Source organism: Rhinolophus sinicus, linkage group LG09 (genome assembly GCF_036562045.2).
Source record: "Rhinolophus sinicus isolate RSC01 linkage group LG09, ASM3656204v1, whole genome shotgun sequence".
NCBI classification, from domain to species: Eukaryota; Metazoa; Chordata; class Mammalia; order Chiroptera; family Rhinolophidae; genus Rhinolophus; species Rhinolophus sinicus.
The window spans coordinates 91,705,280-91,724,548 of NC_133758.1; the positions used below are offsets into that span (position 1 = coordinate 91,705,280).

General features: G+C 34.3%; 1 protein-coding gene and 1 pseudogene across 1 annotated transcript in view; both read right to left on the bottom strand.

Moving 5' to 3' along the window:
- The window catches only part of VWDE (von Willebrand factor D and EGF domains), an 85,218-nt gene that overhangs the window by 12,097 nt on the left and 53,852 nt on the right, over positions 1-19,269 (bottom strand). Inside the window, exons 15-25 of the mRNA XM_074340785.1 lie at positions 17,773-17,928; positions 17,555-17,659; positions 15,867-15,981; positions 13,136-13,386; positions 11,419-11,638; positions 9,955-10,092; positions 7,783-8,346; positions 6,342-6,437; positions 6,166-6,261; positions 2,352-2,447; positions 1,666-1,761 (exon numbers count right to left, since the gene is read on the bottom strand). Coding sequence (XP_074196886.1) covers positions 1,666-1,761; positions 2,352-2,447; positions 6,166-6,261; positions 6,342-6,437; positions 7,783-8,346; positions 9,955-10,092; positions 11,419-11,638; positions 13,136-13,386; positions 15,867-15,981; positions 17,555-17,659; positions 17,773-17,928 — 1,933 coding nt within the window. The remainder of the gene's footprint in view (positions 1-1,665; positions 1,762-2,351; positions 2,448-6,165; positions 6,262-6,341; positions 6,438-7,782; positions 8,347-9,954; positions 10,093-11,418; positions 11,639-13,135; positions 13,387-15,866; positions 15,982-17,554; positions 17,660-17,772; positions 17,929-19,269) is intronic.
- On the bottom strand, positions 4,185-6,024 carry LOC109444808 (ER membrane protein complex subunit 3; annotated as a pseudogene).

The following is a 19,269-nucleotide window of genomic DNA, read 5'->3' on the forward strand; positions in this document are numbered from 1 at the left end:
TTCTTCTTACTACATGAAATCTATTTATTTGGCATTTCACAGTTTTTTGGAACCATGTTTGACAAGCCATTCAATAATCAGGCATCCTTTTCTTGAAGCTAATGAACAGCAGGAGGGAGAGAGACCATAAAAATTTTATTATTTAAAAAATGAAAGCTGCACATAAGTACAAATGGTGCATAATGAAATATTTTATTTTTACTGCAAGTAAAACCCATAACCTATAATTAATTAGACTTTGCCAAACATAAGAGAAAAGAAATAACTGGGTAATCGCTTTGAAAGTCTGTTCATTAAGCTTACAAATAATACCAAGCTAAGAATGTGGAGGCTGAGATTTGAATTCAGAATGCCCTCAATTAGCTGAACAAATGACTGGAAGTTCGGAGAAGACAATTCAACAGCACAAACAGGATGGTCTGTAAGCTGCTCATGTAGCCATGTGTACCTCTTTAAGTCTCCTTTTTAATTCAAAAAGGAACGGTGCACTCGAGTCCTAGCACACTCAAAAATATTCCTCGTTTTGGCTTCTTTATCTCTGTTCCAATTTGAAAGGCAACCCCAATTCCATTTTTATTTTTTCTCCTTTTTAAAAAAAATTAAATTCATTGGGGTAACATTGGTTAATAACACTATATAAATTTCAGGTATAAAACTATATAATACAACATGTGTATACTCCATTGTGTGTTCACCACCCAGAGTCTAGTCTCCTTCCATCACCATATATTTGACCCCTTTTACCTCCTCAACCTCTTCCCTAACCCTCTTCCGCTCTTGTAACCACCATGATATTGTCTGTATCTATGAATTTATCTGTTTGTGTTGTTTGTTCATTTGTTGCTTTTTGTTTTATATCCCACATACAAGCGAAACCCTTTTCCATTTTCCAGCCCAGGTTTTACCCATTCTCCAAGGTCTACTTCAAATATTTTTCCTTCTGCACTTGCCAAAATTAATTTTATTCTTCTCTGCCCCCAAGGAACTGTACATTAATTACATTACTTATTATAACCCAACTTGTATCATAGTATTTTTTGTAATTGTATCCTGTGCCTCCTTCATTAATAATATGTTACTTAAACTCTGGGCAAAATCAAATAGATCTTTGTTTCCCTTTGCATCATGCTTCACATGTGTTGGCAAGCTACAAACATTGAATTAAATCTACGTTGAAAAAAGTCATTAGGTTACAATGGATTATGTTAAACATAGATAATTGCAAACTGCTGCCAAAGAAGTAAGCCTGATACTGTGTTAAATAAATGGAATAACATGATGAGTCCACTTAACTCAGAATTGCTTGAATGTTTAATAAAAATAGAATATCTGTGTTATAATTTTTTTAAAAAAAATTGAAAGAGCTCTAGAAGATGCAGCACAGATGTTTCTCTCCATCGTAAGGCAATTGGATGAGGAAAATATAAAAGAAAAAAAATGTATTGGTCGGGTTGGATCACAGTAAACCTGAAATACACTCTAGGGTCTAATACAAGAAGAAAAAGAATGAAGATGAAAGATAGGTTTTTAACAATTTGTATGAAATAAAAACCATAACAATCTTGTCAGATTAGTTTTATGTGTTTGGGTGCAACTCTTTAGGACACAGGCTCATTTTAAATTTCTTTTAACTGACAAATGTATTGAAAATATTTCTGATTTTACCTGTACCACAGGTGGGTCCATACCAGCCAGACTTGCACTGGCAAACATCTGGAGTGAGACATTCACCTCCATTTTCACAGTGCCTGTTACAAACCACTGAGATCATAGAATAAAAATAAAGAAAGATAAATTAGCCTTGGAATTGGTCATATTATTGGCTATTACCTAGGTAGCTTATAACTGCCAGTCACAACCTCTAATTAACAAAATCAGAGAGAAAGATAAAAATAATTTATCCTTTGGCTTTAAATGGTCTCCAATTCTCACATTCTGTAATTATTAATATTATTATTTTTGCTAATAGAGATGGGGAAAGTAGAAAACTATTGAGCTTAATGGTAAATAAGAGATGGCCATTGGGAAAATTATTGGTTACTGATGAAAGTAATCACAGACATAAATAAGATAAATTCATACATAATTCAACAAATTTGAATTCTTGTTGTCTCAAAGAAATGATCATAGATAGGGTCAATAAGAGAGTTACTTCTAAGAACAAACTTCTTTATCTTAGTATTGGCACCTAGTACGTTACTCTCAGTGGTATGCAGAATGGTAATTTTCATAATAAATCATAAATGTATATTTTTTACTTAGGGTTTGTGCTTATATCATTTAGCATCAAAACCATCGGCTATTCAGAGGAGCAATTTCATTATATTAGACTGCAAGAGAGCTTTGCTTACTTGTTTCACACCTTGGTCCCACAAAACCATATGGACAAGTACAGCGATTTCCAGCCAGGCAGGTGCCACCATGTTGACAAGGTGGGTTACAGTGTTCTGCAGACACAGATTATGTTATTAAGTCAGCTTTTAGTTTAAAAAAAAGTCAGTTTATGTTTATGAAGCACAGGTACTATAAAAGTTTCTCATAAGAGCAAATTATAATAAGCTCAGTTCTCTTTCACTATGAAATTTAATTCTGTGGGATTGACTACGAGTTCACACTCTCCAAACACCCACAAATCATCAGCATATTGTGGTTTATAAAATGTGTAGTTAACTGGATGGAAATATATGATCATGGGTTTCTTCTGAAAAGTGAGACTTAGATTTACGCATGCCTGCCCTACAAATAAAACACTTCTGTATTTGCATAATTATTTTCATATGCTATTGATATTGAATGTTTCTGTTAGTTCACTCTAGATTTACTTTAATTTGTTCATTTATACCTTGTCATAAAAACATTTAATGTGTCTCAGTTTATTAATAATTATATTGACATCACCCAACATGTATTCTTTAAAAATATTATTTTAAAAATAACAATTTTTTAAAAAAATTTTATCCATTTTAGGAATACCATTTTATAAACGCTCCACTTAAGAGTTCAATCAAAACAATACAATTATATGGCTATAGATATGTTTTTTGTTTTTATTAGTTTCAGGTGCACAAGACAAAGCAAAACTTAGACGTTTATCATTTATATCCCTCACACTGTGTGAACCCCTCCGCCCATCCACTATCCTCTGTACGTTCCCCAAATTAATTTTCAAACCCCCATGACCATCTTCGGTTACCGACTATTTTTCAAAACCTCTCACCTTCCCCTTATCCCCCCCCCCCCCCCCCCCTAGCAACCCTCTGTTTTTTCTCCCTTTTTCCAAAACTGTCTCTGATTTGTTTATTCACCTTTTCTTTTTTTTAGATTCCCCATATAAGTGAGATCATATGGTATTTGTCTTTTTCTTTCTGACTTATTTCACTTAACATAATGTTCTCTAGGTCCATCCATGTTGTTGCAAATGGTAAGATTTCTTTCTTCTTTATGGCTGCATATAGATATGTTTTTAAAAATCTCTTTTTTGGGCGAGGGGCATATAATCAATAATGTTGTACAGATTTTGTAGGGTGTCAGATGGGCACTTGTCTTATTAGGGAGACCACTTCATGGATGGTGTAGGTGTACACTAAGGTGAATAATATTGAATGTCAACTATAATTTAATAAATATGTAGTCAAGGGATATGGAATATAGCATAGGGAATAGTGTCAATGGAATTGTAACCGCTATATAAAATGTCAGAAGGGTAACAGATTGGGAGAGAGGGTTACCACTTTGTGAGGGATAAAATGTCTAACTATTATATTGTTCTGTACACCTGAAACTAATTTTTTAAAAAATCACTTCTTAGGTTTCTTCTTACTACATGAAATCTACTTATTTGGCATTTCACAGTTTTTTGGAACCATGTTTGACAAGCCATTCAATAATCAGGCATCCTTTGCTTGAAGCTAAAATATCTGTAGGGATATGGAACTTTATAACTAAATCTCAAAAAATTATTTCTGAAGATAATTTTACCAAGGACAAATAAGTGATTGCTCTTTGGATCTCTTACTTTAGAAATCTAAGTTTTTAAATCTTCAAATAAATTATTATTTTAAGAAGAAACTAGATGGTTTAATTTATAAAGTCAAGAGTTGTTGTTTTTCTTGAATACAGTGTTCAACATGTGAATTACAAATTATTTCTTGGTACAGAAATGGCACCTTGACACTTCCCTGGGAGTTAATCCAGACAGAATTATTTGTGTGCAACCCTTAACTATGTGTCTGCCAACAATCACCCTCTCTCCCTGATTATAGTGATACGTAAACTCTTTCTTATGCAGAATAACTGGGAAATGCAGTCTTTCATTCAACTGAGTAGACATATACAGTATAGCACCATTGATTTGTCAGTAGACTTGATATTTTCTGAACTCCAGGTCAAGACTTCACATTTAACTTGTTTCTGATGATCTCAAAAGCACTTGAGAATCCAGCAGTGTCTCATGGTCACCGATTATTGCTGGACCGTATTATGAGCTAGAGAAGCTTTGCAAAGTCTGTGCTGGTCCTGGGTTTTCACTCTGAAAAGGGTTTATTTGAATAAGGTGTTGACACATTTGCTCTTTATGTCTGTAGGCTCAAAGTGAACAACATAGGCAGCTTCACCTTATTCATCCATAGTTCCTAAATTTTCAGTAATGAAAATGTATTATTTGTGTAAAAAAAGTTAGAAAATACTAACAAAAAATTAAAGGTGAAATACAGGATGTTTGGATCCCAAGAAAACAGGAGTCTATCGTGGTTAGAAGTCAGGTTGACTGCAAATAATAATTAGGTATAATTGACAATGCCTTTTCCAAAGATTGTGTTTTTGCTAAGTTATATACATTATCACTAGCTTGAGTTTTCACCCCTTTCTCTGACTCTCATTACCAGAGTCACCAGATGGAAAATGTAAAACATTTTAAAAATAGCTGTTTCTGAGTGAGTAAGTCACCCAGCGCACACTCCTCATATTTCCTATAGTTTCAGACATAAAGGGGAATCGGTTCAGACAAGAATGATCCTTGCTGCTCACCCACCAGCTCATGCATCCTTCTTTTTATTCTGAGAGTCTCCTGCTTGAAACAAAAGGTTAAGCACTACTCCCAGTTCCTGATACAGCTAATCTCTGTTTGGTGTTCAAAAAATAGAAGTCTTCAATTCCTTCTAGAACATGCATTGTAAGTGGAGGTCTTTGGTCACAAGCTCCTCTTCAATGTCATCTAGTGCCCCTGGTGATCTGTCAGCTCCAAAGCTTCCCACTCTGTCCTGAAAACTTTGTTGGTGTCTACGGGCCTGGCCATGGCTGCTCCAGTCATTTGCTCCTGCATTATCCATTGGCCAGCAGCATTATCTTGGCCCAGAATCAGAAAGTAAATGCTCTGAAGCCCAAAGACATTGAAGAAGTACCAGGCTGCAGAACTCACCCAGGATGCATCTAACATGAGTGGTTTTTTGCTGTAGCATAGGCTTAAAATGGAGGGTTCAGTGGAAATGGGACCGTGGTTGTGACAAAACCGGAAAATATCGTTAATCTATCCACCGATAAGAATCCTAGAGAGAACATTTGTGATGTTGCCTTTCATCATGTCTGTGAACATAGTGCGGTCAGTCATAGGAAAAGGAGGCACTACTTTCCTTTTCGTGTTTTGAAAATCCATTTTCTGGGTTGTTGAACTAATATCTTCATGTCAAGAAAGACTGTTTGGGAATGTATTTTGCGTTTTTCCTTGAGGACTCTGCTTTGAATTAAGACTTGACAGTCAGAAACGTGTTCCCGGGTGAGCTTCTTGTCGCTCTGTAGCAGGATGGACATGTAGTGGAGGATCATGCCCAGGGAGAAGGTGATGATGATGTTGGGCAGAACCACCCAGAAGGGGATGTTGAAGTCCAGCAGCCACTCAGCCCGCCATCTTCACAAAGCGCCCCCTCCTGGCCAGGTGTAGGCGGGTTTCTGTTCCCCGGGGCGTGTGGGCTCCCCTTCGAGTTCGCCTCCGGGCCTCTCACACCCAAATAAATTATTTTTAATAAACATTAAAATTTTGACTCCCTCACCAGCATTAATGAATATGTATTAGTATATACACAGTAAAACTGAGTTATCTTTTTAAAAGGTTTTAAAGAAAATACTGTTTTATTTTGGCTTTATTATTTGGTTTTTAATTTGAATCATCACCTTCATCACAGGTTGCTCCACCATATCCTGGGGGACATTCACAAATGTTAGGCTTAATACATTTTCCATGGTTTTTGCAATCAGGATGACATACAGCTGTATAAAATAAAGCTCATGGTTAGAAATATCAATTATCAATTAAATTAATTTTGCAAACTAACGGGTGCTATACCTACCAGTTTGGCAGTTAGAACCAGTGTAACCAGGTTTACATTTGCATATGTTTGGGGCAACACATTCCCTGCCTTTTCCACATGGGTGTCTACAAATGGCTGCAAAAATCAAGGAAAAAAGGCTGAATTGTTGAAACAGTATGTACATGTTGCCCATAGGCTTAATTATAATAAAAATAAAAATTCTCTGAATCTTGAAAAATTTGATACTACTATTAAGCAACAACCACTACATTTATTCCTAAAATTATTTTCCCCCTTATATTTGTTTTACTACTAGAATTACTGAGGGAAATGATTAATGGAGTAAGATGAACCAACCATGTGTGGTAATTACTCCCATAGCAAATCCTGTTGTTGGAAATGGTTGCTAACCATAAATGAGATTACAGTATTTTTTCAGAGGGCAATGAAGTTGCAGACACTAATCAGGTAAATGTTGATAAATGGCAGGATAATCAGAATTTCAAAGAGCAAGATGCCAGGAATATATCATAAGCTTACAGGTTTGTATTCCTTAAGCTTCTCCAACTATCTGATCTATTAGGCATTTAACACTTCTGATGTAACTGAAATGCATGAGGTTACTTTGTTTTATTTGTTAATGAGTTTTATATTGTATGTAAGTATTGAAGGTTATTGTTATCATTATGACTACAAAAAAAGAAAAAAAGAATTCCTCTAGGTAATACTGAGAACAAAGGAATATGCCAACAGTTCTATTGCTTAAATTGGTCTCAGACAAATCAAAACACAAACAAAACAACAATAAAGAAATAGCTTCTATCTTATCATAGCCAAAAATTTGATTTGCATCAGAGAAAACAATGCTGATAGTTATGAAAAGAAGTAAACACCTTTTCAAAATTAAAGTGATGCCCAACTTGTTTTATTCTCAGGAACTGGAGGTTTTACAGAGAAAACCTAGGTTATGCAAATAACTGAATATGCCAGAATTAGTAATGTAAAGTGGTAAATGTCCACTGTGAGCTGAAAAGAACCCAGACCACAGTGTCATTCACATTCTTACTTCATCTCTTTAGCTGCTTAATGCCAGGAAAGTCAGTTAGCCCTCTAAGGCTCTGCTTTCTCATCTGTATAATGGGAAAAATAACAACCAATATGTGGGAGTCCCTGTAAATTATATGACGTAATTGATACAGAATGTTCTCAAAGACCCTAGAACACAGTAGATAATAAATATATTTATAATATATTATGTCATTATACTATTTAATATTAACATTATTAAAAAATAACTCAGAAACACCCATGTTGATTTTTTGAAATGTGAAGAGAATAGACAAACACTAAATAAATGAAATGAATAGAAATTAGTGAAATAAATGGAGTAAACAGAAACTAATAAATAGAAAAGCATATCTTCATAACCAGTGTGAACTAGATAACTTTCTTTGTATCTTCTGAAGAGTTTTCATACTACCTCTGCAATTGATACCATCTCCATAATATCCAAAGGGACAGTGTCCACATCGGAAGTGACCATCTGTGGTTGGCACACAGGAAACACCAAGAAAGCAACGCAATTCAGCACAAGTCGATATTTTGGTCAATCCAGGCTTTTTTGGCAAAACAGTGATGGCCTTAGTAACTGGTGATGCAAACCCATCCCAATGTTGGGTGTAACTGTGGGCAGACCTGTTAATTTGAGAATTATACCCTCCTGCCTCTGTTTTGATGGTGCCCTGGGTAACATCCTTTACTTCGCCATGGGAATGGTTTTGGTTAATGCTTAAAGAACTATGGTTGTTCATAGGAACTTCCAACATCCTCAGGCTGAGGTTTGTACTGAGAGTATGATCCGCATGTTTAAAACCTGATATCTGATGGAAAATAGCCTTCTTTGAATTTATCACTTGAGTTGATTTTAGTGAGAAGTGTGAGATGTCATAGGTTGTGTCCAAGAACTTTTTGATAGTAGCAGGACTGTGGGTAAAGCTTGTACCAACTGGTGAATGGTCTCTTGATGGTGACTGAAAATTTATATCTAAACAGCCAAAAGAAAAGAAAAAAAGAAATGTTAGTCATAACAATACTGCTCTACCCACAGTATTTAGTGTTAAATAATTCATTTCTTCATTGATTATCTACTACACGAATAATACAATACTAGGAGCTGTTCAGTAATGAAGAGTCATCATGTTTCCTGCCTTTAAGAAACATATAATCTATTTGGTTACACAAGATAACAAAGAATGTTAAACAGTATAAAAACTAAAGAACACTAATAATTTTAATAAGAATTAGAGTTAGCCAACAAATGTGTATTACCACATGACACACATTAGGCTCAAAGCAAAAGAAAGCACAGACCCATCTTTGAGAATCTCAGTATTGTCAAGAATATAGATATGTGATAAATTCATTTTAAAAATCTGTAAGAGTGACAGCTGTAGGAGCATAGAGGAGTGAACAACTAATTTTGCCTGGAAAAGGGAAGACAGAAACTGAATGCTTAAATGAAAATTAATTGGTAAACTATATAAATGTTATTTTGTATGAAAGGCGAAGTGTGGCTCTAATCATTTTACCAATGTGACAAGTGGGATTTTATATCCCTGTTTTTCTTGATTGCTTAAGTAGGAATTAAACATTTTTGTGTGTTTTCTTTTTGAGGGGAGGTCATCATTTTTTCTCTTTTCCAGGGTATTTTATTTTCTTTATACAATAACTGTTTTTTAAAAAAATACTTTGGTCTGAAAAATTTAATTAATTTTAGAGTACACTGGGGTGTAGGGCTTCCATAACAATGTGAATGCCAACTCTACACACTCACCTAAACCAAATACTTGAAATTTAGTAACTTTCTTTTCCTCACCATGCTAATCCCAATCACTGACCAAGTATTATCAACTTGCTTCTTTAGTGTCTCTTTCATTTGTTATCTCCTCACCTTAGGTCAGAATAGCTTCACGTCTTTCCTACATATTTGTGATATTGTCTTAACTCTTCTTCTCACCTTCAAACTTAAACAGTTCTTTACCTACAAGTGGTCCATCTTCCATACTGCTCTTAAATAGGCTTTCTCAAATGTAAGCCTTATCCTGTTTTTGATAGTTTCTCATTAGTCTCGACACTGGCTACCTATCTAAGCTTCAATTCCTGTAGCAGCTCCCTTCCCCCAATACTTCAGGCATACTAAATAATTACTCACAGTGCCCAAGGTGTGCTGTGATGTTTGTGTGTGTGACACCTCTGTACCTTTGCTCTTGCTGTTTCCTTTGCCTAGAATATCTTTTCCTCTCTTGATCAGATACGTCAGATTTAGCTGTAGTGATACTTCCTTTTGAAAACTTTCCATTATCCCTTCAGGGAGACATGATTCCCTGTGTAGTATTCCTACTATTCTCTCTAGGCTCTTCTATAAAATGACACAGACCACCATATCAAACTATGTGATTAAGCGTCATATTCCCTGCTATTATATCAAACATATTAAGTCAGAGGACATCTCTTGTATATTTCTACATTCTCTGCATCTAGCTTAATGCATACATACTGAATGAATGCATGAGTAAAAGAGAATGGAAACGAGTGATTTACAGTCATTAAATTCAGCAAAAAACATTGTATGGCAGAAAATAGGGACTTTTACCATGACATAGTTTTCCATCACCATAAAATCCTTTTGGACATGAACCACAATGATAAGAAGCAAAAGTATTGAGGCACTCTACTCCTGGAAAGCAAGGCCTGGATACACACTCATCAACATCTTCCTGGCAATGTTTGCCTAAGTGAAATGAAGATTGAGAGTTCAAATTATTTAATTTGAAAAACAATGTATGTCTAATCAAGAGCTCATTATCTGATTTCCTTTACTCTTTACGTATGTCCTCCTAACTCCAAAAAAGCTATCATACCTTAAGAGAAGTGTACTGTTTTTACATTTTATTATACACTAAACCAGACCCATCAATTACATAAGATTTTCCCTATAAATAATAAGACTTCAGAAATCCATTAATATTTTAAGGCAAAAAAATTACCATATTATAGTAGTAATTTGAACTTTGCTTAAAAATTCGGTGATTTTTTTTTTTAATCAAGTTATTAGATGGTTGCCTGCTTAGCTTAAGGACAACTTATTCAGTCCATTTATTGCATTGGCTGTGAAAACCCATGCAAATTTTAGTGTGCTGGAACAGTCTTTCCTCAATAAAATTTTTTGAGGTGAAACAATGCTCTTTGAAATGTTTAACAACTTCTTTGAATTAGTAAATTCATTGTCATTAATAGATGATAGTAAAATCCATGAAGCAATCAACATTTGAATTCTTCCAGTGTAGTCTGTAGCAAAATAGTCCGAAATGATATAATTGTTGTTTTAAAATGCTGTAGAAAACACCTATATATCCCTCTTAGTTCTATTGTAATGTTAAAATAGAATGTCTTCAAGGAAAATATAAGCTGAATAACTGCATGTTTTCTTATTTAACATTTTCATCTATTTAAATTAAATTGGGAAATTGAAGGTTGTCAGTTATATACTTATCTGGAATCAGGCAATATTTTTAGGGCAATTAATCAGACAACTTTTTTAGGGCAAATTAATTTAGGGCAATTAATGGTTAACAAATATGTGAATGTTTCATTTGATTTTAACTCTATACCATGATATTTCTAAGCCAATGAATTAATAAAACCTCTCTTAAATGATAATTTTTACATTTCCCATGGCAAATGTCTTTATTATCCCGTATTGTATTTCAATAGTAATGCATTTTAATATATTTCTACCTACCAAATATAGGTAGAAATGTTTAGAAACCTGCAAAACACAATATACACAGTTTTTCTATTAAAATTATGAAAATGGGCAAAACAGTAAGACTACACATATAAATATATATATACACATATATTTATGCAAATTACAATTTAAAAAGGGATGTGGATAGCAAATATATTTGTGATGACTTTTACTAGAATTTTTAAAGGTGTATGAAAATATTTAGGACCACCCATTTCTTGTGTAATCTATAGATGAAGGTTCCAAGGAGCTTTCCTTTCTAATTTGTTTATATACTAATTTTGTTCATGAGGAACCAAAACCTACCTTTGAGCTCAGGTGGACAATCACAGGAGTAACTGTGAAGTTCACTAATACATCTGCCAAGGCCACAAGGATTCGATTGGCACTCAGTGACATTCACTTCACAAAGACTGCCCTGGAATCCAGGCAAGCAGACACACAGGTATGCTCCACTTCCTGGAGGAAATTTAATATCAGACACACATGATCCACCATTCAAACAATCACAAGACGTTACAGTCAACTGAAAAAGAAACAAAAAATAAGTACTTTATTTTTCAATAAAATCACCTTCAGTTTATGTCTCACAAATCATGATAGGCATACGTTTACATACAAGTAGGACTAGATCACACATTTTTACAAAAATATGTATATTTAATATAAAATATCATGTAAAATAGCTTAATAAGGCAATTATGCCCACTCTCAAGAGCATAGCCATAATATAAATGCTAGAAATAACATTTTTAAATGTTACATGATGATCAATTTCTGTAATGCAAGCAGAACAACTAGAAAATAAAATACTTTTACAGTGCAAAGCAGTTAGTCACCAATCTAGAGAGTAAACAGTCACTTGAATTACCATGGTTGACAGGACATAGTACACAATGGTCCTTCATAACATTACTTCTGTGTAAAAGTGTGTCCTAAGTTTCAAGTGAATATAGGGCACAAAGAAACAGTGTTGAGGGTACATGACTGACATAATCAAAATTAAGTCAATTTAAAAAAGAAATATAGTTCACAATTAGTTATTTCAAATATTACATTTGTATTGTTGATTTTACAATTCAACATCTAAAATTCCTTCACTTGAAGGAAAAAAATATATATATATGTTTACCCTGAGAAGGAATAACCTGCTAAGAAGGGCTCCTTGTGGTTAATTAGGCTAAAACTCAGAACCAGAGTCTAAAAGCCATTGCTCACAGATGCCTCTTGTGCATTCCACATTTCAGTGAAAAAGCCATAGGCTGAATTGCCAGCTTTCTGCACTGGGTTCCTGCTGGCTGAGCTGACCCTTATAAGGGACTTTCTGGAATCATCTTTCAACCAATGGACTGACACCTGCTGTGTCCAATTGGAACTGCACAGCTATATCCTCATTTGCATCTTTACTGACCAATCAGAGCAGGTCCAGAATGACCAATCAGAATACATGACAATGACCAATCAGGACAGTGCTATTTGGACCATTCAGACTGCAAATTTGGATTCCTCAGTTGCATAGAAATGGACCAATCAGGACAGAGCAGGAATTTTCCTTACAAAAGAGGCCTTTGTCTCCACAGAGAGCACTTTTGCTTTCTTCTGGAGGCTGCATATTCTGGGTTTACAAACTGTTTACCTGAATAAAGTTTATCCTTTTGCAGCACAGAAGATTAGGGACTCCTGTTGGCATTAGATTAATGGCAGTGACCTTTTGTTGACAGGTGTCTTAGACTAATCACAGATCTTTCACAGAGATGGAAATAAACGAGTTCTCTATCCTTGTCATAGTTAAGTGCAGAAGAAAATGGTCTAGGAATTTAGGTCTGTGCTCTAGACTTCAGACTCTCTATTCAGACTTTAAATTCTTACAAAAATAGTAAAAATTTTGGCAGTTTAATTTTCCATGGAATGTTTAACAGTTTAGTTCCTCTTTATGAATTCAAAATACAAATTTTATTTTAAATTTAAAATAAAGTTACTAATATTGTTAATTGAATGGCATTTATGTAATTATAAGTAATACCTCAATTGTGATTTTAGTTTCAGCATTGCAGTCATCACTAACGTGTAGAATGAATTCCTGGGGAGTTTGTGACTGTGTTTTCCACGTAAGAAGTCCTGAAGAGGAAACATTTGCTCCTTCAGGACCAGAATACAAGGTAAAATGGATGTCGGAGCCTTCTGGATCAAAGGCCATGAACTGGTACACAAAGTTTTCCCCATAAAATGTCTGTAGTTTGTCTTGCTGTATTTGAATCCTTGGGGATTGGTTGTCTATAACAGAGAAAAGATTTATTTTTGTACCTGTGTAGAAAAGGGAGGGGAAAACTATAATACAGAGAGCTCCTATTGTGACAGACATTTTGATAAAGTTTGAATTCCGCTAAAATTTCCATTACCTGCTTTTGCTTTTTTTTAAAAAAAAACATTCTGAAAAGATTCAATTTTATCATTGGAAAATACCATACAACCCAGCAAACCCTCTTATGGATATCTACCCCAAAAAATCTGAAAACAAAGATATATGTGACCCTGTGTTCATTGCAGCATTATTCACAGTACCCAAGATATGGAAACAAACACGTGTCCTTTGACAGATGATTAGATAAAGATGATATGGTATATATACACAATGGAATATTATTTGGCCACAACAAAAGATGAAATACTGCCATTTGCAACAATGTGCATGGATCTTGAGATTCTTATGCTAAACAAAATAAGTCAGACAAAAAAGTTGAGAACCATATTACTTCATTCATATGTGGGATATAAAACTGAAAGCAACATAAAGGAAGACAAACAAACAAACAAAAGCTCCCAGACACAGACAACAGTTTGGTGGTTACCAGAGAGTAAGGGGGCATGGGGGTAGAAGAGGGTAAAAGTGATGGAAGGAGAATTGACTCTGGGTAGTGAACACACAATGCAATACATAGATGATGTATTATAGAATTGTACAATTGAAACATATAATTTTTCTAACCAATGTCACCCCAATAAATTTAATGAAAAATTTTAAAAAGGAAATGTAAAAGTAACTGGCAGATACAAACTTTAAGCTTTGCTATGAGAGTGTGAAAACACTTTGACTACAACATAAAATATACTTGTGTTGCCCAGATGAGATGCACCTTCTCTTCTGTCTGAAATTACTTAGTGTTGACAGTCTCACCACCTGATCTTTCACTCTCCCTTGTTTGCCCCCTGCCCTTTTCAGCTTTATTTTCCCTTGGTACACCTCCCTTTCTCTATTTCTCACTTCCTTTCCATGAGTGGATTATTCATTTGGCTCCCTGGACTCTCCTTGCTGTATCTGCCTCCCCAATTACAATAATTGGGAGTCATTTAGTCATTACCAGTCGTCTACTCCTCAGAAGTCCTTGTAATGGCTGAGTTCACCCACTGGAATTGTGGCTGTTTCAGGGGACAAGAGGTGTTGCCTTTATGCTCATGAAAGGATTTAAAACATTTTATATTGTCTTATATTTTAAAATGTCCCCCTTTATTGCCCACATGCTTAGTAGATAAGAAAGAATAGCCTCATTTCACTACACTGGACACAGACACTCTGCTTCCATCAATATACAATTTACTGATTTTAATTCCCTCACCCTCAATATAAAGGATTCGGAACACATGATATTTCAAGATCCATTATATCTTTGAACACTGTGAGTCTATGATGAATCAGTTATACCAAAGCCATTAAAAACATAAACACCAGTTCAGAAGTTACGGTGTGTTTTCCCTTATCTCTTGCACTAAATTCTTCCCCCTAATTTCCATTGTCTTCCCATAATATCACAAAAATTTTATCTGAGCAATGAATTATCTGACAGATGGTCTAGTACAGTAATTAAATTTGCACATACAATAACATATATAGTGATATTACAAAACATTGTATAAATATAAGGTCTTAGAACTCCCTTAGGTAAAATTACAAGGGACCACGGAGTAATTATATCTTGTATTCTATGATGCCTGGTCTTTTGACTAAGGAAAGGGAATATGAGGAACACCTATGTGGAATCATAAATAGCTGTATTTAGGAAAGTGTAGAAATTATATGGTATGTGACTATAATTTGGGGTATTTTTTTGGTGGAACAAAGTATCCACAGATTATTCATACCCAATGTTATGCTCACAGAGTCACAGACTGGTGGGCCTGGAAAGCACTTTATAGATGATCAAGTCCAGATAATCTTATTTCACAGGTGATGAATGCATGACTTTTGGAACTTAAATGGTTAAATTCCTTGTCACAAAACTGAAAAGAGGTGAGGCTAAGAATAAAATTTAGACCTTTCATGTCAAAGTAATGTTTTCTTTCCACTAAACCTACCGACCTTTACTGATGGATGTTTTGTGTACATAAGTAGTGCTTGAGAGGCCATTTTGCTAGTAGCTATTTGACTTGCACAAATTGTGTGTAGTTGAATTAATCATTCCATTTCTTCCAAATAATTCACATTTGCTTTCCTTATCAAATATTAAAATAAAAATCCCATACCCTTTGGTAGTATAAAATAAAAACATTACATAAAATAAATTATATTAAATAAAAACATTGATATAAAATAAAAACATTTCATCTTATATTTCCTTTCAGCAAAGTAAATTGTGCAGTTAGGGAGAAGCTAAATTAAATATAATGTTCATCTTAAACAGATTTATGTAACTTGTCGTTTAAAATCACTTAAAAATATCTTGTATAGGAAATATTTGGATTAATAAAGAATAACTTACTTTCTAAAATTGACCAAGTAAATTTTGAAATTTTAGGTCTACAAATCAAACAAGGGCTGGTAGGATTTTTATCCCCTTCAATGTAGCAGATTCCATCAATAATGCAAATATTTTCCTAATGAAAAAATGTAAAAATTTTTATAAAAGGAAAACACCAATAAAGATACAGCTATAATTAGTATTTAGGGGAAAAAAAACTATAAAAAGAAGAATAGCAACATATAGGTATATTGATAATTCCAATGAAAGCATATTTAAATTTTTTTTTGATCAGGAAATATTTTTTTCATAGCTCCTAGTCGTGAATGCATGTTAGAAAACAAACCATTCCTTTATGTGTAAGTGCTTATAGAACAGATCAATATGGAGGTAATAAAAAATATATATAGTTGTATCTCTGTGCAGAATACAACTTATAACTTATAAATAACATGGAAGAAAACCTCTCTTTTCTTTTTGTCTTTTTTACTGCTAAACTCATATTGTAAGTGCTACTATTCATAAAAACATGAAATAAACCTTTTCCCCCAGCACATATTATAGAATCACATTAGCTTATATAATTATCCTCCCTTCTTGTAGGAGTCCACTATATCCTGTAAATACCGCAAAACTAGACCAGATCCATGGCTTAAATTATCCACACATGACAATGGATATCATTACACAAAAAGTGGAAAGAGATGCTGACATGCACAGAAATAATATTAAATGTCACAATTGTGTTTAATCTGGGAAGAAGACCAAATTTTGTTCAAGATATATAAACTTAGTTCACTTTACAAAATCTCCTTTGACATCACTTGGAACGTTGCACAAACATAAGAACAAAATAACCCAAGAGGATAAAACAGTCATGAATAACAACATTTTAAGAGTACTTACTATAGGACATGTGGAAATGGAATATTTGGGGGAAAATAAAAGTCAAACAACTTTTCAAAAACAGAAACGTTTCTTATTGATAGGATCTGATTGCTAATCTCAAGAAAAAAAGATTTAAAATTTACAAATAATACTTTTAATTTCCATATACATAAATATTATGTGATACTCTCCTCAGTTTTGAACAGCCAAGTGATATTAGATCCCTGGCATCTGTTAAATCAGCAGCTGACCTGTGAAAGAGAGCTGGAGATAACCCCAGGAGAGCAGATATAGAGAGGTAAGAGGATATGCTAGTGAGGATTCAGCTCAAATTGTGCTGTTCTGTGACCCCTCAAGTGCTAGGTATTAGCATGGTTCAATGAATTTAGTTGCCACAAAAAAACTTCCTGAAAAAGTGCTAGTCTTACACTTTATACAAACCCTACCCAAATGCATGTCACTTGCCACAGAGACAATTAGGTAACTACAAAGAGATCTTTTTTGGAAAATCATTACTACTACTTAAAAAAAAAAAAAGTATGTAGAAGTGAAAATTCAATCTGAACCTTCTCTTTTGATTTTTTTTAGGAATGAACCTGCCACTTCAAAACGTTGAAGGTAGAAACCGCTTCCTTGCCGTTTGAAACAAGATTATGGACAAAGTGAGTAACAATTTCAATTAATCTTGTATAAATTTGAGGAAGGCTTTTTTGTATTAGTATTTCTGATATGAAAGTTTAAAAACTACATTAATATGCCAACAGCATGGGAAACAGAAATTCCTATAATGCTGGTGTGAAAATAAGTGAAAAGATACATACCTTTATAGTACACGAGTTCTTTTCGTAGAGACCACAAACTTGACAAGCCCCATCATATATGATCATTATTTTGGGATTACTGAACCTATGGCCATCATTAGATACCTGTAAGATGTAGTTCTATAATGATAATTTGTTCTAAATGTAGCTTCATAAACTATGAAATTATAATATACAAGTATTAATTTGTAAATATGAGGATATCTTTTATTTTTTACCTTTATTTGCCACTTCACAATTGGTTTCTCACCCATGAGATCCATGGTACCAGACTGATGTACATCAGCAGGCAGCTGACAATCAACAGTTCTGCTATTTTGAAAAACAGTACGTGCATAGATGGCTTCTCCAAGGACCCATTCACTGCTATTATACTGACGGCATAATGAGAAAGCAATCAACCTTTGTTAAAGTATGGAAATATTTTGCTAGTGAATTACATATGATCAACATACAAATTTGAAAATACATGTCTGGTATAATGAAATATATAATGAATAAACAAAAGTAACACTGATAGTGAGTTTCATTGAGAATAATGAAAAATGTATACACCTTCATTTGATGTAAACTGCTCTTAATGACTCACACATTTCTTGCAGTTCAAGTTTAAAAAGTTACCAATATTGGCCATATATACAATGGATCACTATGCAATGACTTGTGTAGCAAAGGAAACATGCTTGACTATGTACTTGACATAGTGGATTTCTTTTCTGCTCACAAACTTCCTCATCTCTCTGGAAAAAGCTCCCACTTTTTACTTCTACTAGAAACTCCTTTCTGCCCTCCATTCACATTTCCCACAGCCCCTCTCATCCTCTTACATGACCCTTGACTGGTCCAGGGGTGGACTTAAGCTGAGCCAATGCTTACGTTACTTGGGATATTTTAACTTTGTACTAGAGGGAGTATTGGGCCTGTCTGCCTCTGGTGGCTTGAATAGCAAGGTACAAAGCTATGGAGCTGTCGGTGGCCATGTTTTTTCACTATGTGAAGAAAGCCAGCACCGAGTGAAAGGGAAAACTGAAGCCCAAAAACAGAGGAAAGCAAAACTGAGACAGACAGATACATCACACACACTCACAAATGCGTGCATACTGAGTCTTCACAGTAGTTAAGTCTCAAGTTCAAGTTTTTCCCTGAGAATTCAGCTACATTGCTTTTCTTGGTTTTGTGAGACACTCTCTTCATGATAAACATCAGTTTTGCTCAAGCTAGTTGAAATGAATTTATGTAACTTGAAACTAAATAAATCTTAGCCAGTGCACCCTATTTAATAATTCAATGGTGTATCATGCTTAACCTACACATTAAGAATTATTTTCCAGTATTGAAAATGCATTGGTGTCTAAAGAGGAAAAAACAGAATAATTTTCAGGGTACTGGTAGCTACATAAAAAAACTAAAAGGATGTATTTTATTGCCAAAATTTAGATTTAGATTTTGTTTTTAATTTTTTACTGTAGAATGCTTTCAATCACTCAGAAATGGTCATGGAGCCTCCTGATACTTCAATGTTGTAGATCAGTAGGAAAAGGAAAGGAAGGCAAGAACATGTGAATCTTTGCCTAGTAGAAACTATGTTCCTGAAGATTTGATAATTGAGAGTGGGCCTCAGTACAAATCTCCATAGTTAAAGGGGATATACAGTCGAGCCTAGCAGATGTATCAGTGATTCCCCTCTAGTAGAGGGGGACTGACAACAGTGTCTT